General features: G+C 48.5%; 3 protein-coding genes across 3 annotated transcripts; 1 reads left to right on the top strand and 2 right to left on the bottom strand.

The window, feature by feature from the left end:
• Nucleotides 1-1,066: 1,066 nt before the first annotated feature.
• On the top strand, nt 1,067-4,559 carry LOC107108557 (serine/threonine-protein kinase Nek6-like). Its single transcript, XM_015409004.1, has 3 exons — nt 1,067-2,186; nt 3,609-3,755; nt 4,093-4,559. The coding sequence occupies exons 1-3, from the start codon at nt 1,067-1,069 to the stop codon at nt 4,227-4,229; spliced, it is 1,404 nt and encodes a 467-aa protein (XP_015264490.1). The 3' UTR covers nt 4,230-4,559.
• Nucleotides 4,560-5,848: 1,289 nt separating this feature from the next.
• Nucleotides 5,849-11,176, bottom strand: RPS4X (ribosomal protein S4, X-linked). Its single transcript, XM_015408967.1, has 7 exons — nt 11,104-11,176; nt 10,175-10,252; nt 8,237-8,417; nt 7,416-7,513; nt 6,842-7,013; nt 6,361-6,518; nt 5,849-6,014 (listed from the first exon to the last, which is right to left on the bottom strand). The coding sequence occupies exons 1-7, from the start codon at nt 11,104-11,106 to the stop codon at nt 5,913-5,915; spliced, it is 792 nt and encodes a 263-aa protein (XP_015264453.1). The 5' UTR covers nt 11,107-11,176; the 3' UTR covers nt 5,849-5,912.
• Nucleotides 11,177-13,775: 2,599 nt separating this feature from the next.
• HDAC8 (histone deacetylase 8) lies at nt 13,776-23,274 on the bottom strand. Its single transcript, XM_015408937.1, has 11 exons — nt 23,257-23,274; nt 21,859-21,911; nt 21,322-21,452; nt 21,028-21,169; nt 20,356-20,468; nt 19,369-19,446; nt 18,393-18,501; nt 17,266-17,438; nt 16,436-16,530; nt 15,126-15,231; nt 13,776-14,158 (listed from the first exon to the last, which is right to left on the bottom strand). The coding sequence occupies exons 1-11, from the start codon at nt 23,272-23,274 to the stop codon at nt 14,136-14,138; spliced, it is 1,041 nt and encodes a 346-aa protein (XP_015264423.1). The 3' UTR covers nt 13,776-14,135.
• Nucleotides 23,275-23,615: the final 341 nt, after the last annotated feature.

Genomic DNA, 23,615 nt, shown 5'->3' with positions numbered 1-23,615 from the left:
CCTTGTGGAACTGAGAATGCAGGATAGAACTAAATGCCTGAAACCCTTTCATTTGGCTGCAGTAGAACTTTCCTGCCCTTTGTGACATTCTGAGATGATACCGGAGCACCTCTGTCTCTATGCTGTGCCACGACAACTGCACTGATGTCCGCAGGGGTTTCTGCAGATGGGCAAAATCAGCAACTGCCCATATGCGTGCTTTTCTCCACTGGGGCTCCCACTTTGTGGAATGGCCTGCCTGAGGTCAGGAAAGCTCCCCCACTCCTGGCCTTCTGCAGACCATGCAAAACTGAACTATTCAAGAGGGCTTTTCAGCACAGGTAATAAGGCTACACAGCACAAAATGGTTTTACAAACCTATCTGGATAAATGGTCAGGACTTGTGGCCTTTTCTGCTATATGTAGCATATTGTAAACAGGATCCTAGTATGTAATGTCTGTATTGCTTAATATGTCATATTAACACTTTTGCTATGCTCCTGTTCTTTCTGGTGGTTTCCAGTCCTCTAATATCCTAATGCATTAAGTATAGAAAGCCCCACCTTGTTGACTGTTGATTTTTGTAAATCCTGGAATTGCATTGCAGGAGCAAACCAAATGCCCCTCTAGTGCTGTTTACAATCAGGGCTGCTCCAGATGCTTTCTGCATTACTCAAGCAGATGTTCATTTAATCTTATGTGCTGAAAAGAGTCACACCCACAATTCCAAAAGACAAACAGGCCTCTTATACTGCTTCCCTACCCCAGTGGCAGCAGCCTTGCCACAGCAGCCCAGGAAACACTGGGGTCCCAGTGTCATAGTCCCTTCTATGATGTAGTACTTGCCCCAGGATCTCTGTCCTCAGCCAGTGACATCAGCCCCCATGCTCCCACTCTGGTCCAAGCCAAAGTCAAGAGGATGGCATAAAAAGCTCCTCCTTCTGGAGGCCCCCTCCCCCTGCTTCCCCCACCCACCTGTCCTCCTTCCTTCCCTCCTCAAGGCCAATAGCACAGAGGGGGGAGGCAATGGGACAGTGGGGGTGGCGCCTAACCATGGTCACCTGACGTGGTGTTTCCCCTAGGGAGAATGGAGAACTACGAGAAAATCTTCAGGATTGGCCAGGGTGCAAGTGCGGAGGTCTTTCTCATGAGGAACATGAGGACGAAGCAGCTGTTTGCCGTGAAGAAGGTCAAGATGAACCCCAGTAAGAGGCTGCAGAGCAAGGAAGCGGTGTTGCAGGAAGTGGCCATCCTGAGTACCCTGCAGCATCCCCACGTGGTGGCGTGCCATGACCATTTCTTTGACGCAGACCAGGAGCACGTCTTCATCATCCAAGACTACTGTGACGGTGGGTCCCTGGACGAGCACATCAGGATGAAGAAAGAGGGCTACTTCCTAGAGGCCACCATCATGAAGTGGTTTGTGCAGCTGACCACAGCTGTCCAGTACATCCATTCTTTGAAGATCCTGCATCGAGACATCAAGGCGTCCAACGCATTCCTCACAAAGACACAGATCCTGAAACTGGGGGACTTTGGCATCTCCAAGGTCATGGACAGCACAATGGACATGTCAAGCACTTTTGTGGGCACACCTTATTACCTGAGCCCCGAGCTCTGCAGAGACGTGCCCTACAGTTCCAAAGCTGACGTCTGGGCATTGGGCTGCGTTCTTTTTGAGCTGTGCGCACTGAAGCCCCCCTTTACTGGCTTCAGTTTGGGCGGCTTATTTAACAAGATTGTGAAAGAGGATTATGCTCCTGTCCCAGAGTGTTACTCAGAACCTCTGCACAGCTTGGTCCAAGTTATCCTACAAAAGAGCCCAGAGGAGAGGCCCACTGCTGGCGCCATCCTCAACATCCCGTATGTTCAGGAGCACCTCAGACTCTTCCTTCTCCATCAAGAAATCCAACTCCTGAACAAACCGCATCTGGAAGCATCACATGATGGAGACGGCAGTCGGCTCAGCCCACGTGGACTGCATCAGACAGGGCCACTGGGCTATGCGGGTGACACAGACCCCATGGTAGTATCCAGCTCCCTTTGTTCTCACCAGCAGCACACTGAACACCATGGCCCAGATGACATCTCCAGCACCCCAAGCAGTAGTTCTGATTACTCAGAAGACTTTGAAAACACAAGCACTTCCTCTTTCAGCAGTTCAGATGAGGACGCTACCAAGACCACGGAGACACCCACTGAGACTGGTAAGGGTGGGTGAAGGAATGGACCAACACATCACAGAGAGAGGAAGGGAAAGCAAGGCAGCCCACATGGCCTGGAAACATAAGAGTAGCCAATGTTGGATCAGGCCAGTGGCCCATTCAGTCCAACACTCTGTCACACGGTGGCCAAAAATATCAGGTGCCGTCAGAAGGTCCACCAGTGGGGCCAGGACACTAGAAGCCCTCCCACTGTTCCCCGCCCCCCAAACTACCAAGAATACAGTGCATCACGTGCCCCAGACCGAAAGTTTCTATCTATACCTTGTGGCTAATAGCCAGTGATGGACCTCTGCTCCATATGTTTATCCAATTCCCTCTTGAAGCCAAAGTAATCAAGAATCAAAGTGCTTTCCTGCAAACGTTGATGATTCCTGCCAATGCATTCCCCTGCTCCTTTTTCTTGTCAGTGGTGACCCAAAGCAGTTTAAAGCATCCTTCCCCATTTTATCCTTAGAATAAGTCAACCCTGCGAGTTAGGTTAGGCTGAGAGTGACCAGCCAAAGTCAACAAGCTGCTGTGGCAGAGCTGGGATCCAAACCTGGGTCTCCCAGATCCTAGCCTGACACTCCAGTTTCTATACCACCCTGGCTTCACATGTCAACTGACATCTTTAAAAAAAAAACTCAGAATTTTGCTGGGCATCACATGAAATTGTCTCTCATCCAATTGTACAGAATACTACTACTTTTAGGCTAAATCGTGCTGCGATTCTGTTGTGGGCAAGTCCTCAACAGCACTCTGGTTCTCTAGGCTTTTGCTACTGGACCCATCCATGGCTCCTGCCTGTCTCTCTTCAGGGATTCCCAAGATACGACGAAGCTTTCAGGCCAGGAAACTGGGAGACAGAAGCCTTGCTTTCTCAGTCAGAGTACTGTCAGGTCAAGCCCTATCTGTGTTGCTTCCCTTTGACCATTATTTATTTATTGGATTTATACCCCACCCTCCCCGCGAAGCAGGCTCAGGGCTGTTGGAACCAGTGTTCCCTCCGAGTGTGAGTTTAGCCTCCGGCTCACACATTTTTGTCTTCGCTCAGGAAGGATGGCTCCAGAGCAAACTAATTTATGCAGTAGCCAAATTGTTAGCTCGCAACTAATGCCAGTGGCTCGCAAAATAGAATTTTTGCTCACAAGACTCCACAGCTTAGAGGGAGCATTACAGGTTGAGGGATTCCCCTCCATTTAAATACCTAGCAGAGGCAGTTCTCCCAAGCAATCCCAGACGTTGCACTCCCAGATGTTAGCAGCATAGGTGTACCCACTGCAATCTAATTAAGTTTCTTCTCTCATATGCAGGGGAGTAGATTGCTGAATAGTAAGGGAGGGGGGCACTCTTAGGATACCCACTAAGTCTTATCCTTCCTCTTTTGCTCACTGGTGCCAATAAACTGTCCTGTTATTCCTGCAGACTCCGAGGATGAATGGGGACTGACCAGTTATCCTGAGGACTTTGAGGACTCGGAGGAAGGCCTGGAGACAGCAGAGAATGACCTCCTGTGTAGTTCGCAGGAGGCCAAGTCCTCCTCCCCTCTGAACAAGCTGTGGCAGTACAGAGGTAAGGTGGGCAAGGAACTCCATGTTTGTACTGGGCAGAGATATTACTTCAAAGAGACACCTTGTTCCACATAGATAGCTTCATTCCAGTCACCTCTGATCCCCTCCCTACAAAAAGGGGGGGAAACCCTTAGCTGTACCTCATCACATCCATCTGGGTTCTCCTTTACTTTACTCACTCCACTCACTGCAGCCGAGCCCTCAAATCAATCTGTTATGCCTCTCTCCAGGAGTGGCCATTGCTTGCATCTCCCTTGCCTTCTGTTCGCACCTGGACAGCTAAACAGTCAGGGTCCCATAGAGAAGCACTACTTTAACTAGACTGTTCTTCTTTACAGGTGAGGACAGCAGCTACAGAAGTGAGGAAAACAGCTTGCTCTGCAAAGGCTCGCACCCTGCAACTGAGCACCCGTGGGACTCCACCCACCTGGACACTTGTTACTTGCTCCAGAGCCTGGACCTGGAAAGCACCTAGAGGAATGGAGCATGGAGGAATGCAAGTTCGGGCACCCCATGGGTAGTCAGTCGATCACATGCCAGCAGCTGGAGCTGGTTAGGAGGGGCAACACTGTTTTGCTGCTGTGGACAGAGCTGCACAGCCCACCCTAATTTCTCTGGAACAAACCTCACACCCCCCCAAGAGGCTCTCAGAGTGATGGCATCACCTGACCTCAAACCCCCCCCCCACTGTGGGGGCCAGTGACTAACACTGGACCCTACAACAGCACTTCCCTCCCAGTTTGTATCCCAGAGGTATAGAAATCCCACTCTGAAGAGTGTGGCTCGTCAAGAGATGTTGCCTAGAATTCTTAGTGGCACGGATAGCTTGGCAACCCCCCCCCCCCCAATGCATCTCCCATTTTTATAGGATATTATTCAAAGTGACTCTGATCTGTCAGCGGCAGCCAACAATCACACTGCTGCATTCCAACCAATGAAGGTTCCCAGCAATCAACTTGATTCCTTTGCCTAACTCCCATACCTTTGGCATCTTATGTGCCCCTAGATCACTGCCTTTTCCCAGTAGAGAGAAACTCTAAAGTGAAACTTCCTCACATACTCTTGTCCCCAACCCTTTCATAAATAAAACTCTGGACACTTTTCATTGTTGGATAATCAGTCCTGTCAGACAGGCAGTGGTCGTCTGAACAGCATTTCTGTGAAGGTCTCACATCCAGCTGTGAGGAGATAGCTAAGGGTCAGGCACGGGAAGAGGGGAGAGCAAGCAGGGCCATCTCTAATAAGCAGGCATACTGGGGCTACCTACGCTGACACAGCCTCTAGCAGTTCCCAAACAGCAGCCCTTTCTACGCTGCGGCTATAGCTAAAGCAAGAGAACACAGGCCTCTACAGACGAGGAAGGCAAGTGTGACCAAGGAGTAGACAGCTTCTATGGCCCAAATGCCTTAAAAAAAAAATTACACCTACCTGTGAAGACTGTGCTGTCAAATGGGACACACACACACACAAGCACTATACTTTGCCAAACATTATACTTCCTAGGATCTGGGAGACCAAGGTATGAATCCCTACTTTTGTATGACGGCTTGCTGGGAGACCTTAGGCCAGTCACACACACAAAGCCTCACCTACCTCACAGGACTGTTGTGCTGATACAGTGGAGAGGAGAACAATGTAAAGTGTTTTTGGGCTCCACTCGGAAGAATGGCAGAGGTATAAATTAAATAAGCCACATCTGTCACCTTGTCCTGTGCCACTATGCCCAAGGGCATTGCCAGTGCCTACGGAGCTTGCCTTCATTTCTGTATTTGCCAAGGAAAACGGTCTAATATGCTACAGGTTACCTAGCCTTTGTGTAGCCTGGGATCCACCATGATCGGCAAAATACAGTCAGATCTGTAGACTGGACCCTACCTTAGACACCACTGGTGACACTGATTCTCAGTAGTGGAAGACGCAGCCCTTGATTGGCCTTACCTCACAGCAGTGAAGGAAGATTCAGTTTTTCTAACTGACTGAAACATCAGCCTCTTCTAACCGAAAGTCCAGCAGCCAGTTTTACCGTTTGAGGGGATTCTGTCCCAAATCAATACCAGAATGTCAGGGGAGAGGGAAGAAAGGTCTCAAGCAATATTTGGAAAAGGTTTTATTTGTCAAAGGAGCTTTGGGTGGGTCTCTGTGCCAGCATTCCAGGGGCTCAGCCACTGCTCTGTTTGGCTGCCAGCCTCTTGTCTCTCTCTTCGGCAATGGTGAGACGGATTCCCTTTCCGCGAGGAAGAGAGATCCACGGCTTGTTACCCTAAAGCAACAAGGTGAGAAGTCACAATCTGGAACCACTGCCCCTGCCCCTCCCTTCTTAGAGAAGCGCAAGATTTACCCTCGTCGCTAAGATTGAAGACAGACCATACAGAATATCAACAACCGCTCTCCCAACAGGAGAATAAGCACTCCTGTGGATTCCCCTCCCCATTCCTGCTGGCTACATAGAGGCTGGAAGCACATCCACTGAGCTCAGAAGGACCTCTGGCAGGCACTACAAAATGCAGCCCCACAGCAGACCAGTTCTGTGGCAGCCAAGCCTATGGAACCAAGTAGGTAACAGCCCAAAGCCCTCCCCCCCCCGCCCCTCCTGAAAAGCCTCTTACCTTGCCAATAACAAAGATGTTGGACAACCTGGTAGCAAAGCTGTTGCCATTTGCGTCCTTCACGTGAACGACATCAAACGAACCAGGATGTCTCTCCCGGTTGGTGATCACACCAATACGACCCAAGTTAGCCCCACCAGTCACCATGCACAAGTTACCTGGGGTGGGGGAGGTAAGTAAATTATCAGAACCTCCTTGGCACAGAGCCCCATTTTCTTAAAGCAAAGACTAAATCCAGCCAGCAGTCACAGCATCTTTCCAGCCTCCCCACCGCCCCATGTCCTCAGCCTTCGACTACTTGCTGCCTTCTACTCAGGCTGGCACATGACTCAGATTGCAGGCAGCCAGCCAGCCAACCCCCCGCCGCAAGTTTTTTCCCTAAGACAACGCTTCCCAGCTGTTGCTCAAAGACCAACAGTCCTGATCTTCTGCCAGTTGCCCTCAACCGGGGAATCGCCCTCAACAAGACCGCGAAACAAACCTGTGTCAAACTTAATGAAGTCTGTGATCTTGCCCGTCTCCAGCTCAATCTGGATGGTGTCATTCACCTTGATGAGGGGGTCTGGGTAGCGGATGGTCCTGGCATCGTGAGTCACAAGGTGAGGGATTCCCTTGGTACCTACAAAGATCTTCCTCACCTTGCACAGCTTGTACTGCAAAGACAAGCCACGGGGATGATTGTAGCAAGCAGATTCTTGTGCAGGAAGACCCCATCCCTAGGCAGGGTACTCCGGCTGCCCGCTTTTTGTAATTTTTAACACTGCTCCACTGTTCATTTAGGAAGACAACTCTTTCTGCCAATGACGGGGCTCCCACTTTTTACGGTTGGCAAGCATGACCCAGAGATTTGATAAAAGGTTTTGCACAAACGACTGTATCCCCTAATAGCTCCAAAAATTGTCAATTTGGAGGACTACCAACAATCCACAGGGCAAGCCAAGCTCTTTCCTGCAAACTCGCCACCTTTAGACATGGCAAAATGGCTAGACGCACCCAGACACTTGCATTCCACAGCTGCCAAACCATCCCAAGCACTGACAAGAATAAGGATGTACCTTAGCCTCTTCTGGGGTGATTCGGTGAACAGCAAAGCGGCCTTTTGTGTCATAAACGAGGCGGAAGTGCTCTGCAGTCTTCTCAATGCTGATTACATCTGACAAAAAGTAAAAGTTAAAAACAGTCAGCAAAACATACCCCTCCAGGTCCTCTCCCCTTCAGAAAGTTGATACGTTGTAATGGCTTTGACACAACACACATTTAGAAAACCCATGCAGAATACAGCACACCTCCAGAAGAAGGAAACTCTTGCCAATTCATCAGCCAGGCTAAGCTGCAGAAAGGCAGAGGCACCCCTACAGGACTGAAGGAAAGTTTTTGCAGAATCTTCTGCTGAAGCTCCTGCCAAACAGCTTGAGGAACCCAGCTGCCACAACAAGTCTAAAAACTAAGTAAGGTTTCACAGACACCAGCCAGTGTTGACAATCAGAAGCATCATGTTTTTTTGGAAAAAACCAAGATTACTGATGCATTTTATTTATTTATTTATTCACATTTATAGCTCGCCCTTCCCAGAAGCGGATGCACAGTGCCACAGCAGGCCAGATGTGTTATGTGGCAGTTATGGAAGCTTCACTCCACTACCTGCCGTTAAGCCAAATACCTTATTCACAATCAGATCTGCAACACGGAATGAAGCTGTTGACAGTTTTTCTAACTAAGCTGGATGCCTTCCTTCTTTAGCCAAATGTGTGCACTGGTGGTCGTGAACATATGCCCCAAATCAGCAGCTATCATAGCAGTCCAGGGGGAAAGTGTGCTCCCTCCCTGCCCCAATTCCACTACCCCTTTACTGATCCAGAGTTCAGTCTCTGCTCACCCATGAAGCCAGCAGGGTAGGTGATATCTGTGCGGACTTTGCCATCGATCTTGATAAATCTCTGCATGCAGATCTTCTTGACTTCATCACCAGTCAGGGCATACTTCAGCCTGTTCCTAAGGAAGATGATGAGTGGGAGGCACTCCCTTAGTTTGTGGGGACCTGTTGATGGACGAGGTGCCTAGAAACATAAAGGCCATGGACAGTCATGAGCAAGCTATCATATTCCAGCAAAACTACCTCCCAAAAGCAAGGAATTCATAAAGCTGGCCTGGGACAAGAACTCCTCCACAAGGATACCCCCTCTCCTCTCTCCAAAGGAACTGGTTAAAGTACTCCTCTACTAAGCTCCTTCACAGTGTACTAAGTTCAAGAATTTAGAGCTCAGCCACGACACTTCATGTAAGAACATTCCAACAGGTTCTCCATTTCTAAATCACTGGGAGTTGCCTCTTCAAAGTTCACAAATGCAATCTTCTCTCAAATGTCAGCCTGTACTAGCTTCCTAAGTGGACACTACAATGTACCCTAATATACACTCCAGGTCTGCCTCAGTCTCAGTTTTAGTAGGAACATGAGCATAATGCTGCTAGTAAGCCCTCTTGCCTCTACAACTATAAGAGTGAAGGGCAGTAATTCTGCAGAAAACAGATGTTCACAAGTGGGAGGCCTGCAAAACACATGGAGGGGGAGAATCCCATCTCTTCCCCCACCCCTCCACTTGATGCCCAGTGGCACAGTGCCTGAAAGCTGCTGTGAGCCTGGAGCAGCTTCTGGTATCCTCAGCCACCACTGCTGGCCCCGGAGCCTCTCCTGGACTTCTCTGCAATGTAATCAGGCCTGGAGCTGCTCCCAGGGTGCTCTGCTGCCATGGCTGGAGCCTCTCCTGCTGTTCACCACCACTGCGGCTGGAACTGGAGCTGCTCCTGGTCACTTAGCCACTCCTGGAGTTTACTGCCATGTTTTTTTAAGCTTTCAGGTTTTTCTACAAACCTGGGGAGTACCCCAAGTTTGCAGAAAAATACATTTAGCGTTGGTGTGGTCCTGATCTGTAGTTTTAGATATCTACAGGTGGAGGCCACATGTCACTATTAGATATATAGATAAACTACAGCTTTCCTTACAAGAAAACAAAGATCAAACTAGATTTGCTCCACAGGGTCTACCCAAACTGAGTATACAGAAAAGTAACCAAATAGCTGTTTACCCTTCCAAAGACTCAAATCACATGCTGCCTATATGTATCCTACCAACTTTATTTAAAAAAAATTATGGAGACAGAAATCTTAACGAACACACACACATTCAACCCACAACGTGCATGAATTGACCACCCACATAGCCAAGTTTGTAACAAACCATAAAACAGCCTTTCAGTCTCTCTCCCACTCTCAAGGTCTAACTACGTAACACTTATCTGCAAACAGAAACATTTAGATTTGCAAAAATGTGGAACAACAGATTCAGACCCCAGATTGCATCTTTCAAACGAGTAGAATAAAGCTCCAGACATCAACATCATGCCCAGAGACAAAACATTAATTACAACTACAGCTACCCAAGCCATCTTGAACCCACAGAAGAGGCAGAGTGTGAATATTTTAATTAACAAATAAATCTCTCAGAATCACTGCCCAGTACTGGACCAAAGTTTCCTTCACAATTACAGTAGGTCCCAATGACACCCCCCCTCTCACATACAGTTAACAATGAAATCCACAAATGCAGGTTTAAGACCAGCATAGCTCAGCAGTGACCTCCAGTCTGAGAAACTGCCCCAACTGGACTTCGTTTGCAACAATGACATAAGACAATGAAGAAGCAACCCCAGGGAGGATCAATGAAAAGAGCACCAAGTTTCCAAAGAGCAGAATGCAACCCAAATTGATCCCCCCCCCCTTGCAAAGAAAGGCAAAGCGACGCATGCAGTGTCCTTACAAAGACTCCCGTCAGTTTATCCAGCATCCAGTGCTTTGGAGCTGCCACGCGCTTCAGGTGCTTCTTGGGTCCACGAGCCTAAGAGAATCAGAAGACACAAGTTACACTTTTGTTTTGATGAAAGAAAATGCCTCTTGCAGCCCCAATTACATCACAGAGGCAGTGTAATTCTTGAGTAGCAGCAAAAGTAACAAATGGCCTTACAGTGCCCTGAAACCGAAAACATTTTTACAGCACAAGTTTTGTGAGCCTCAGCCACATCCCACTTCACCATATGCAGATAATTGTATCTATTTTTAGCCCATGCTTTCTCTGAAAAGCTCAGGGTGGTATCGAACGTCTTCACCACCCTCTCGATAATCCTATGAAGTAAAAAGAGTGACTGGATTTTCACCAAGTGAGGGTTGCATCAGAGGCAGGATCTGAGCCCAGGACTCCCAGACTCTAGTCCATACTCCCCTTACACTACATTATGTAGCGTAAAAAGTTCGGGATCTTTACCAACCCCACCTGATAAAGCTGCTGCTAGGAAAATGAATTGGACTCTCCCACCCCCGCAACGTTCAACCTAGAACAGGGATAAGGAATGAGTTCTCCGCATCCTTTACCGCTGAAATATCACAGATTCTGCCTCGCCCCTAATCCAGTCCTTTGGAAGTGAACCCCAACCGGCCCAAGGGCTCACCTAAGCTTCTGTACGCATTCAAGGCCATCTGGGGGTGGGAAAAGAGGCTACTGTCCGATTCTAGGCCCCGCAGCCAGAGCCCTTCACAGTGCTGGAGACAAAAGACGCCCCCACCCCATATCGGCAACCCCGAGTGGGAAACAGTCGCCCCCTGCTTAGGATGCATCCGGAGTCGCCTCGCTCTGGGCAACGCCGCGGATGGCGACCGATCCCAAGAGAAGAGAATCGCTTGACACATACTCACCATGGCCGCGCTCTGCCGGGAAAAGGGCCGCCACTTCCGTTCCGAGGCGGATATCCTCCCCGATAGTCAACCTATGGCGGCCTCGAACGAACCACTAAGACCAAGGTGGAGAGGATAGTGAGCAGCGCCACCTAGCGGCCACCGCCACAATCAGGGCTGTTTCTGTGTACCGGTATCGCTACAATCTTTCACGTTCATTGGTAATTCATCGGGAACCTCACAGGGAAGACGCTTTTCAAGATATTAGAATCTCCATGTCCTGCATATCTGGGCTGGTCGCCATAAATCGGAGTGTCCAGCAGCATCTGCTTGGCCATAGTTGGCACCACAGGGATGGATTGATGGACCCCATTGTCTGCTTATGGGGGTGATAACAGCTAACAACTGAAACCCATGGCCTCTACATTCAAACAATTGTAGGTAAGCCAATAGTAAAATTCCAAAAACAACAGTCGTGTCATATCTTTTTGTTATAACCAACCAAAATACTCTAGAACACCAAGCAAGTTTTAAATCTCTGAGGTCCAGAGGTCCATCAGTGGCTATTAGCCACAAGGTATAGATAGGGACTCTGGGGCAAGTGATGCTCTGTCATCTTGGTGCTTGGGGGGGTCAACAGTGGGATGGCTTCTAATGTCCTGGCCCCACTGCTGGACCTCCTGATGGCACTGGTATTTCTGGCCACTGTATGATACAGTGTTGGACTGGATGGGCCTTTGGCCTGATCCAACATTGGCATCTCTTATGTTCTTATGTTCTTAAATCCCCCAAACTATTCATCGGACTAGATCTTAGTTAAAAAAGGTGTGTGTGTGTGTTTCAGAATTTGTTTCAGAATTCATTGGTTTAGAGGGTGTTGGGTGCAGCTCTTGCTTGGTACAAATTTAACCCCCAGAATCCCATGGCAGAAAGGAGGCAGCAGTGGAAGCAATCACTGGAAATTAGTATACTGGTGTGTTTCTCTGTGGGAGGGAGATTTTTATTCTCCTTCTGCATGATAATGTCTTCATTAAGGGCTCAGTCTGCTTGGAAACTACTCTGCTGAAATAAAAGGAACGAGAGCAGGAAGAGGGACGCATAACTATCAGATGTGAGAAGAACCAAGGAAGAGGTGGAAGCAGGATTCCCACTTTCCCCCTCTGCCTCAGCCACGGAAACCCATCCTCCCCTCTGAGCACCTGCCATAGCTAGAATGCCCACACACACGCACGCACACACTCCAAATAAAATGCATTGTGTACAAGCTTAAGGACTGGCTCCCTGTGTGTTTGCTTTAGCCGGATTTCCCTATCAGGCTTGCAAATAACTAGGACCACCCACCACAGTAAATTTTTATTGTATAAATACCAGTAAACTCAGGCAACTACAATATGCACTTCAAAAACTGGCCCCCTTCAAAAACTCAGAGGTGGGATCCAACCAGCTATTCCAAAGGTGAAAAGGGGGAAAATGTGTCATCTTTGACCCACCCCTCCCCCCAATGCTATGCTGGTGTTCATGGGACCTGCATGTGAGAGGAAAGCTGCATGAGAAGGGTGTTGCAAGTAAGGAGGGGAACTAGCTGAGATGGAGTGAAAACACTGACTGGATCAATCTGCAATCTTCCATTTCCCCCCAACAATTGAAATTTCTTTCAAAAGTAAGTATGGGGAAGGAAAGTGCAAATTTGCACCACCTCCCAAAAATGTATAGCCTACTTTTCTTCCAAAATAGGATCCAAACCAATGTACCAAAAATGCACAGTTCCACATTGTAAGAAGCTAGAAACAAATCCAGACACAAAACAGCATCAGTATGCATCTTCAAATGGCCTCCTAATGAGTTCACCTAGCAGAGCTTCCTAAAGGACAGAAGGGTGGGAGCATTCCTAATGGCCTGCAGTGGATTTTACTTGCTTGAACCAAGGAAATGGACAAGAGAGACTGCTGGAAAGACTGAAGGTGCTACAAGGATTCAGTACTGAGAGAGATGGTCCCTTCAAGAATGTGGGCCCCTGCCATGGAGAGCTTCAAAAGGCAATGACCAGCACCTTGCACTGAACTTGGAGATATACCAGCAACCAGCATCCTCAAAATAGGAGTGCCATGAGTGAAGGGGTGATCTTCAGACAACAGTAGGGACCCCACCTATTCTGAATTATTGGTTGTATATATTAGGCCTGACCTTTTAAACACTCTTGCCTAATTCTTTAACCCACCTTGAGTCCCAATGAGATCGGTGGATTACAAATGAAGTAAATAAAATAAACCTTGGAGCCAGGTTCAAACGTGGCCCGAGGTGGTTAGGGGTGCCACACCCCCTGTAAGACCTGCCTCATCTCAAATGGACTGAAGGGGGGCTGGGAGCTTCAGTGGGTGTTCCCAGGGTCTCTCTGTCCCTGCCACCAGGACTCTGTGCCCTCCATGCCCCCCACCCACAACGCTGCACAATGAAAAAGATTATCTAACATAGATGTGTGGGTTGCTATGGAAACTGGGAAATCTGTATGCCTTCTACATAGCTGAAAGAAAGCAAAGGGGGGCTGTGCCGAGCCCACTGTGATACGGCGGAAATCAGTAGAGCCTCTCAAGGATCATGCAAGAAGCCAGTCAGCAAATATATCAAATACTTTATTTTAAATTCAAACAGTTTTTTAAAAGCTACTTCTCTCCCACTGGTGAGGAGGCAGGCAATCCAAGAGGCAGAAGGCCTAAGGCCCCACTCTCTCATCCCTAGTGGTATAGCACACCTTTGCCATTAGCCAGGCAAGCTGTATCAGTGGTCCCCACAAGGTAAAAAACTGAGCACCAAAACCACACATGGAAATGCAGCCTAACTGGCTTAAAAACCATCATAACAAGCCTTCCCCCCCCAATAATACTACTACTTTTTAAGAAGTGGGTTGTCAAGACAACAGCATCAATGGTCATGTAGAGTCCCTGGAGCAGTGGGGTGGCAGCATCTTCTTCCAAAGTCCCCTGGCGGCAGCAAAACGCACCATTTGCAATCAGTCTGGCCCAGGAGAGGTGGCATGAAAAGCTCTCCTTTTCCTCCTAAACCACATGCTTCAGATTCCCTGCAAACAGAGCAACATCCACATAAGCCCTTCTTCAGCCTGGAGGTAAAGGCTCAGTCAACCACAATGGGGAGGGGGGGAAGGTCACACAGAGAGGGAACTTGGAGGGCCAAATTACTTATGGCATTTTCCCCACAGAGTGCAGCCACTGGGGGAGGAGAGGGGGGACAAACCTGGGTTGCAGCATTAGGGAAGAAGGGTTCACACGCCCCTCCCAAATTGTTTTATGCCCTAGCAGAGACGGAAGTCAGCTACCCATATTTTGTCTGTTCTTTCCACCGGGAGCTGAAAGCAACTGGGAGTGGGGATTTGAATGGAGACCACACCACTGAGGTACAAAAGGGGGTGAGAAGATTTAAACCCCTCTTCCCCAATGCTATGGGGCCAATAGAGATCAGGGACCCCAAAGATGCTTTTGGCATGTCTGGGTGTCTGAATACAGGTCCCCCAGTGTTGGGTGCAGCTTGGCCCTGAGAGCCCCCTGCCACCCAAAGCTGCTCTCTGGGTGAAACAGACAGAAGTTTTAAAGGCTTCTGCACTTGAAAGCCCGCATTCTATCAACAAAGACAGTGACAAGGGTTTGAAGGGCTGATCTGCATCATTTTATTCTGGTGCCAGAGACCCCCTTCCTCCAATTCTTAGCGGTCACAGTTAGAAATGCATCCCATTCACAGCAGAGATAGCCTCCGGAAAGGGGGGTTCAACAAGGAGTTATGCACTAAATGCTGTTTAAAAGCTGCTGGATGCAAGAATGCTTTGTTGGATGTGTGTGTGGGGGGGAAGCACTTCCATCAGTATCTGTGGAGAGCCCAACATGAACTCCAACCCCAGTGGATTTCTCCCATGTGTGAAACGCAGCTTGGTCAAATGGGGAGGGAGAGGCCAAGCTCAGCAACTTCCCCAAGGGGCTTCCCAGTCTCCCCCTTCGCCCTCAGCAAGGAGGGGCCTGTTCTGCTAGAGGCCTCACCTTTTACGCAGCTGAGTATGTCCCAGATTCTCTGAGGATCATTGCGGTCCGGCCTGCAGCTTGGTGTGATTTCCAGCACATAATCTGGGCCATAATCTGTGAAGAACTGAAAAGGGACCCGAAGGGAAGAAAGGATAAAGAAGGGAAATGCTGCACCATCTCTGGCAGGTGGAAGCGGGGGAAAATGCACAGGAAGGTCTTGGGGGAAAGCAAATGAAGCCCCGCAGTCTGCCTCTCTCATCCCAGCTGGATCCCTGATGGTCAAGGCAAAAAGGCTGCTTCCCTCCCCATGCGGGGGGGGGGGGAGAAAAACCCAATCCCTCCTGCCCCCCAGCATTATCTCCCCTGCCCATCACCCCTTGGTATCCTTCTCATGAGCAGACCTGTTTGCACCTTTGTTTTTAGTGAGAGCAACCATCGCATGTGGGAGTCTTCAGTAAAAGTTTGCCTATTCAGACTTCTCAGCTGGGAAAGTGCAATTGAGACGCCTGCAGGCATCGTATTTGAGTGCTTTTTTTTTACAACTTTCCTGGCCCCTTTGAAAAAGGGTGCAGAAATCAAGCTGCTGACAGAACTTGATACAAAACACTGTACCATGAATGTACAAACCAACTTTCATCCCAGCATTTCAGCAGAATCTGAATGACAATATATTTTGCATTTTCCTTCTCTGAAAATAGATGCAAGGGTTTGAGCTGAAAATGCTGAATTGTATCCTGAATGTAGGTATCATATTAATTTCTGACATTTCAATGTTCAAGGGAGATACCATTATACTAGTAAGCAGGATATGAATGGGACAGCGGGCAAGCTGTACAGAACCTGTATGTTTGACTTCTTCTGGATAGCCAGCTGACAACAGGAAAACACCACCAAGTAGAGATTAACCCCTCCCCCAGCTCATATTTAGGACCCTCATGTTGCTACTATTTAGTATTTGAAAAACTGCAGGACACAAAGCATTCTTGCATCTACTTATGCCCTCACTGTCTATGCTACCCCAGCACAAAAGACCCAGACCTAAATCAAAGAAGCGTATGCTTGAGGTTTTTTGTCTAAGTCCATCTTTAATACCAAAGGTTTCTTTATGTAAACAGGGAAGCCCAGGGGATCTGACTGGCTTTTGAAAACCTCTGGAAAAGGATGCAGATTGTCTCAGGATTTTTTTTTAGAACCAGCCAGTCTGCTGCTGCAGAAACAGTGTGCTACTGTTATCAGATCGCTTCTCAACAAGACTGTATTGAATGGCCAGGACCTGGAACGACTCTGCTCTTGTGCACAGAGGAAGAGAGGGCACATCAGAGCCTCACCTCATGATCTGGGATCTCAGAAGACAGCGTTTTCCCTAGAATGACCGCAGTCAAATACGTCCAGCAGCGAGCAGTGTTGGCCAGATGGTATCCGCCTGTGTCCAGGAAGGAATGTCAAGTCAGGAAGAGGCAGAAAGACGGGCAGTCATGATGGGAATGGGTGGCAAGCAGGAACATCCCTTTGCATTTGTACTCCAGATAAATACGGGTTTTCATTTTCAGCTCTAGAAACACAGGCATGACAACTGTATTTGTACCACCTGGATTCTGCAAAGGCACTAGGAAGTCAGTCTGACTGAAATAAACCTGATACCACCTCAGCAACCTACAATGAAGGGTTGAAATATTCATATAGCTACCAAATATATAGTGTCTGTAATTTGGTAGCTCTCATGGGATCCCAAGAATTTGGTTCGGACATTTAAACAACGTCAACTGCAAGTCCCAATGGTTTATGGGCTCAGGTCTCTCCAAAAGTTTACCTATTCTGATCTGAAAGCCCTTCATTCTGCATAGGGGCTATGAGCAGTGGAGGCAAAAGGCCGATCCCTGAAGACAGCCCCCTGCCCTAAAACTAACCCTGACTCCAAGGAAACGGATCCCACAGAGAACTGCCAGGAATCACCCTCTGCTCAGGGACCAGAGAAGTGGGCACCAGAGGCGCAATGCAGAAGGAAGTTCTCCCCTGCAAGTCCCACTGAAAGGACTGGGAGCTGAACAACAGAGCTGCATAGAACTTCCTTCTGGATTGTGGCCAATGCCCTCGTTTCCCATTAGCCATTACATAGGAATCGCAACCAAGCTTCCAGGTAGACTCTCTCCCCACTCACCTCCTCCCAGAATGAGGGTCGGCAGCTGCCACTGCAGCACGTACTTCAAGCACCAGCCAACACCCACAGGGGTCATGTTAAATGAGCACATGGGGTCACCAGCAATAGTATCAGCTCCCAACTGTAGGACCACAGCTTCAGGGCTAAATGCCACGTAGACCTCCTTCAGCACTCTGCAAGCAGGAAGACAGACTATTACTTTGCATGCTCCTTTGGAAGGGGCACTAAGACGCTGTATCACTGAACATCAATGAACAGGCACCCTGAGTCCTTTGCCATTTTAAGCACCACATGGAACTCTGGGTTTCCTGCATATTAGAATCCCTGGCACAAACAAGAATGTGCCTCACGTGTGTCTCTCACTGTGAGCTGGCAAACTGAGGTCAACATTCTTCCCCCAGAAACAAGCAGCATAAAGTGCCTTTTTGTTGCCGAGAATTTAGAGGAAAGAGGTCACGTGACTCAAGTACATCAAAGGAAGGAGAGTGAGGGAGGCCATAAGGGCAGGCCAGGGAGAAGCCAAATTCTCAAATTTCTCCAGTGAAAGCCAAAAGCTGAGAAACCCCCTAGGGAGCAGCAAAGAGTTGCAAGTCTTACAAAATCTCACACGGGCAGAATCTAGGAGTGTTCAAGGCCAATCCTAGAGACTCACCTGGAATATATTCTCTTTTGTGGGGCTGGACAGGACAACTCCCTCACCTCCTGACTAGATACTGCTTGCTATGAAACACAGATTGAGCGCCAGCAGCATGCTGGGCAATGCAGAGGATGCCAATCCCCCAAAGTTAGGCAGGCAGGCAAAGGATTAAGTAAGGGGGAGAGGGGGGTTGAGGTAGATAAATGACCTGCTGAAGAGGAAAAGCTGGTGATGAAGACTTTGAAGGAGGAGACACATCCTGTTTTGATGGCCTCAGAGGAAACTGCATAGATGAGCAGAAACTGTTTGACACATGGAACCAATTATGGAGAGAGCACTCTCTCACTGGAGGTCTTCATGCTGAGGCTGGACACATCTGTCCATTACATTCAAACTTTGCATTTTTTTGCAACGGGTGGGGAGGGAGGAGGGAATTTGGACTAGATGGCCTATAAGGCCGCTTCCAGCTCTAGGGTTCTCTGACTCTTACGTCTCACAGATCTGATAGTATCTCTCATCTTGGACACCATCCTGGATTGGCACATTGACACTGTAATAGCGCCCTTTCCCCAGGCCCACATCAGTCACGTCTCCTGTTCCTGTACAAGACAGAAAAGAGAATGTCAGACTCAGATGAACATGAGACAGACAGACAGAGAGAGAGAGAGGGAGAGGGAGAGAGAGAGAATGCCTTCTGCCTTGTCAAATATACAAAGGGTTACCACCATTTGCTCTGCAAGTACCTTGAATAAAGTGAGATGGCAAGTTAACTAGACTGAGAATACCGCCAGTTCCCAAAGGGCTTGCATAAGGATTTCTGGGCTTGGATGAGACAGAATGGTAGCACTAGAGCTCACTCATACCCTCTGGAATCTGGGATGGTCTCTCTAGGCACCCAGTGTTCTAAGTCCCTTGTCTTGCCCTGGTCCATAGTACTGACAACGCAGTCTCCAAAGCTCTGTAAGACCACCACCATGACATTCTTTGCAGTGCTGCATCATTCTAACTGTGGGTGAACACATCCTGTGCTCCTCTGCATTTAGGAATGAACCAGTGGCCTAAGGCCGCCTCATATTTCATAATGAAATTGATTTGGCAAAACCAGGAGAGGCTTTGGCAGAGGAAAAGTTATCACACATAAATCCAAGGACCAGCAGCTACACACTCAGCTCTGGGAACACTACCCAGGAAAACCAAAGTGGCAGGTGCAAATCCGAGGGAAAACAGACAGCTAAAGAAATGGCCTGCCTCTTACACGCTGTAGATATCTGTATAGAAAGAAGCAGCATCATATGTTCCTGCACGTTACAAAATAGAAACTACAAAATGCATTAGGGCTCCTGCATCCCATTTCCCTCACCAGAAGCAGAGGACCTTCGAGAGGGGTGGTGGGAAGAGCTATAATGGAAGGAGAATCATGGATGAAATGAAGGGAAGAATTCTCAGTGTAACAAGAGATCACTTGCCTGGGAAAAATCCCGGTGAAAATTTGTGCAGAGAGACCGTCATGACTTTGGAGGTGAAACTGAAAGCATCTTCAACACCTGAATGGGCAAGAGCAAGACAGACAAAGAAGGAGATGCTAACCTCTCTGCATACAACATGGCATCAGCTATGCATAGACAACATACTGGAGTGCAGCCTAAGAAGAGGCATTCCTGGAGCTACATGTGGAATGAAAGAGACTTATATGGGGCAGAAAGCTGACCCAACTTCATGCCCATCTGAAGCCAAGTTCCAACACAGCCTGAATGAGTCCTGACTTTGAAAAGCAGGAAGTGGTATGAACTTTTATCAGAGGGTCCTGCCTTGTGCAACTGCTACCCCCAGAATTGGGCAGCCCATTCCCATAGCACCATAAATTAAGACAACTTTAATATACATTAAACTGTGGGGAGTATGGAGGAGTTTCCCAGACACCATAGCACAAACCAAACAGAAAATAAGAGGTGACAAGGGGAGAAATGTACCAAAAAATGAAACACACCATAAAAGTCAGAGGAGCAGAAAGTGTGAAACTGGGTATAAATGAGGCCTCTTTTCTGCCAGGCAACAACTGGATTTGTTCAAAGTTGAGACAAGGTTCCCTTGGAGCTGCAACCCAAACTCACACCTGAACCAAGAAGGGGACAACGGACGCCCCATTCTTTAAATGGTATGCTCTACATAGCTATGTGGACTTTGCTACACTATGTACAACCAGCTAAGAGAGAAAAGCCCTTTACCCAATGAATGCCCTCACTGACTAGGGTAAAATAGTCCAAAGACATGAACCAAAGTCCCCTTAATGTACTGGGAGGATGGGGGGTGGGGGGTGGGAGTGGCAGCCCTCAAGTTCTCTATTGGGCCATAAGAACGCTGATTCATCCCACCTCATTTCAAGAAGGCTTTTCTCATAAGAATTGAGGGGCGATGAAGGCAACAAAAAATATCAGTGTCAGGCGGGTCCTTACCATCCCCATGATGCAAATCCAGGTCCACATAGAGGACACGGTCAAATTTCTGCCGCAGCCGTAGGATGCCCAGAACAGCATCATTCAAGTAACAGAAGCCAGAAGCTTCATCTCTGCGAGCAAAACATCACTGGTGAGAGGTGGACCTATTAGCAGCTGCCAAATTAATGCTGCACAGCTGATGAACCCAACCTCTCTGTCATTTCTGGGTAGACAGAAGACAGCTCTTCTTAGAGAAAAATTACCCTTTTGAAAAAGGAAACATCACAGGATAAATACGTTATCTTACGCAGAGTAAAAAAGATGAATCGGCAGCTAACCAGCACATGGAAAGACGTGTCTAGGGAGCAAGTTGCCCACTCTGACAGGCAAGATGGACATTCCCAGCTTCTGAAGCAGGTAATCTGGGCCAAAGGGGGCTCAGGAACAACTGCAGCAAGCTAGGCCTCAGCTGCCTCTTCTTAGAAGCTCGGTATGCTCATGCCACAGCTGCTGCTCATTCTGCCATCCAGGTAACCTCCTTTCCCACTCCAAAAACACATAACAATGCAACTCTCCCTACCGCTGCGCTACATTTCTTCTTCTGCTACACTTTTGGGGGAACTGTTACAGGCTGATGGGCATAATGCAGACACCTGCTAGAAAAGATGAGAGAAGAAGGTGCTTCCTTACTTCTTGGCATGATGCCACCCTCCAGGCCAGTTGATTGCTACCTTGCACTTGCCGTCCACCAGACACTCGGCTGCTGTAATGGTGGCTCCTCCCACGGCAGCTGCATAGTCAAAGATCCCTTCCGTGGCAGGGCAGTCATAACCTGCAGAGATCATGGGTGCAGGGCTATAGTGAGGCACGAAGGGGCCCCTGGTGTAACTGGGTCCCCAGCACACTGACTGCCCAGAACCCTTCCACTTGGATGCACTGTCCTGCCTTCTGGTGTGGGACTCACCTAGGCCATGAGCTCCTCACCTAGGCCATAATCCACAGATTCTGGATGGTCATCGTCACCCTCCTCGCTGACCTTCTGCAGATGCTGTAGGTAGGCATCCGTATGGAAGCTTGCCATCTCTTCCATGGAGGCCACCTTGGGCCGGACTATCCTAGGAAAACCAAGGAGGAGGCAGAGAAGCAAAACTCACTGCTTGCATCACAACCGGCATGGAAAGAAGCAGGCTGGAACAAGGCTCAGGCCAAGAAAACAGGACACATGCATGGTGGGGCACTAAGACCCTCTCAGCATCTAGTCAGAGGATGCTTCCTTCTGTTGCCCTATCTACATACAAGCTTTTTGGCTCTAAGTTGACATCACACTTAATTTTGACCACATTAAACCTTATCACATATTACTAAACTGTGAATTACCCAAATTATGTTACCCATAATGGTAGCATTCAGAAAATAGAAAACTCAAAGACCAAAACCCCACAGCAACTGGTAGAAGCTTCCATAATTTTCAAACAGCTCAGATCTAGCAGGCCCCCAGTAAGCTGTACTGCTTCCACATACCTCATGTAATCAAGTAGGGAGTATGATTTGATCAAGGAATGCACCATACTGGCCTGTAAGGGAGAGATGCAAGAAGAGAGCAACCGATCTGTTTAAAGATTTTACTTAATTTCATGTATACCCTATTTTTCTTCCCAGTTGGGACCCAAAGTCGCTTACAACATCATCACTTTCTCCATTTTATCTTCACAACAACCCAGCAAGTTAAGTCAGGCTGAGTGTGCAACCAGACCAGGCTTCCATGACAGAGCTGGAATTTGAACGTGGGTCTCCCAAATCCTGCTTGAACCACTACACAACGCTGATTCTGAGCACAATTCAGTTGGCCTTATAGTACCTCCAAGCCCAGCACACTCTTCTCATTCAGTGCATGCACGGATAAATATGCGCGCACACACAGCCAAGTGATCTGTCCGTCACAACACCAAGCATTGTGCTAATGCGATCCCCCTGTGCTAGCAGTCAAAAAGAACTCACCCCACCATGACCTGGATAGCCCAGGCAAGCCCGATCCCATCAGATCTCAGAAGCTAAGCAAAGTCGACTCTGACAAGTACTTGGATGGGAGACCTTCTTGAAATACCAAAGGGAAGAGGGCAGGGTCAGGCTTTAAACAGCCACCTCTGTGAATATCCTCCAGGCCTCCAGAGGTTGACATGACTTCCAGGTGCACATACACACACACACATATGAAAAATACAAAAATAAAAAACCCTCACCCCATACATCCAGGGAAAGGATCTACACAAGCCATCCCTGACCCATATAGTGTACAGAAAAGCTGACCCTGGTTCAAGCACCACAGCCCAGACACGCAATCTGTACTTTGCACTCTCAAGCAAGAGTAGTTTCTCCATTCAGGCAGTTGGTCTGTGAGGAATCATGTTAAACAACAAAAAGCAGGTGCTTGTGGCACTTTTTCCAAAGGATATAATTGTACTGACATCTGAACTAAAAACAGCTTTTAAAAACAACTCTCTGCCCGGCTGGCCCATTCTTCCAAGAGACCATTTCCCAGCTTCACAACAGATATTCATTTGGTGCAGTTTCCACACCCGTGCCAGGAAAATCTGCACCAGAAGAATGTTTACCTCTCACACCACGCAACTGCCAAAGCAGAGTGAGCCAGCATCTACTCCACATGGTCTGGCTTCTCATGTTCTAATGTAGCTTCTGAGGAGCCTGGAATGCCAGACAGTGGACACACTGGAACAGCTCCCGATTGTTCAGACCTGCCGCAGGAGATCCTTCAAAGTAGCGAGGGGGGGGGAGGGGTGTTCTCTCACGCCCCTTCTAAGATTCTCCACAGGTGCTATTAACTGGGACGGGAGAAGAGAGAGACCGGTGCAGTGGCTAGAGTTTTTAGAAGATCCGGGTTCTCAGCCATGACTGGCTCACCTCAAGCCAGCCATTCATTTTCAGTAGCCTTATAACCTCAGCCTAGTAGTTGTGAGGATAAAAGCGAGGGGCAGAAAACCGTGGGCATCGCTCTTTTAAAGGAAAGGTGAGAACAAACGCAGTAAAACCGTTGTTTTGCTTTGCCCCCATTGGCGTATGTGAGAGAGACTAAGCTTGGCCAAGAAAGCCGAAGCCCCTTAATAGCTCAGACCCAGAGACCAAGACCGGCTAAGGACAACGCCAGCTCTCCCCGTGAAGGAGCAGCAGCTACAGATTTTGCACCAACAGCGATGTGCACTTGTTCCCGTGACCAAAACGGAGGTGGCTTATCCCCGAGCCTCTCGACCCCCCCCCCCGAC

This window comes from Gekko japonicus, unplaced genomic scaffold, assembly GCF_001447785.1.
Source record: "Gekko japonicus isolate JY-2015 unplaced genomic scaffold, Gekko_japonicus_V1.1 scaffold19, whole genome shotgun sequence".
NCBI classification, from domain to species: Eukaryota; Metazoa; Chordata; class Lepidosauria; order Squamata; family Gekkonidae; genus Gekko; species Gekko japonicus.
Note: the sequence above shows the minus strand (reverse complement) of the source record. Positions and strands in the feature narration are given on the sequence as shown.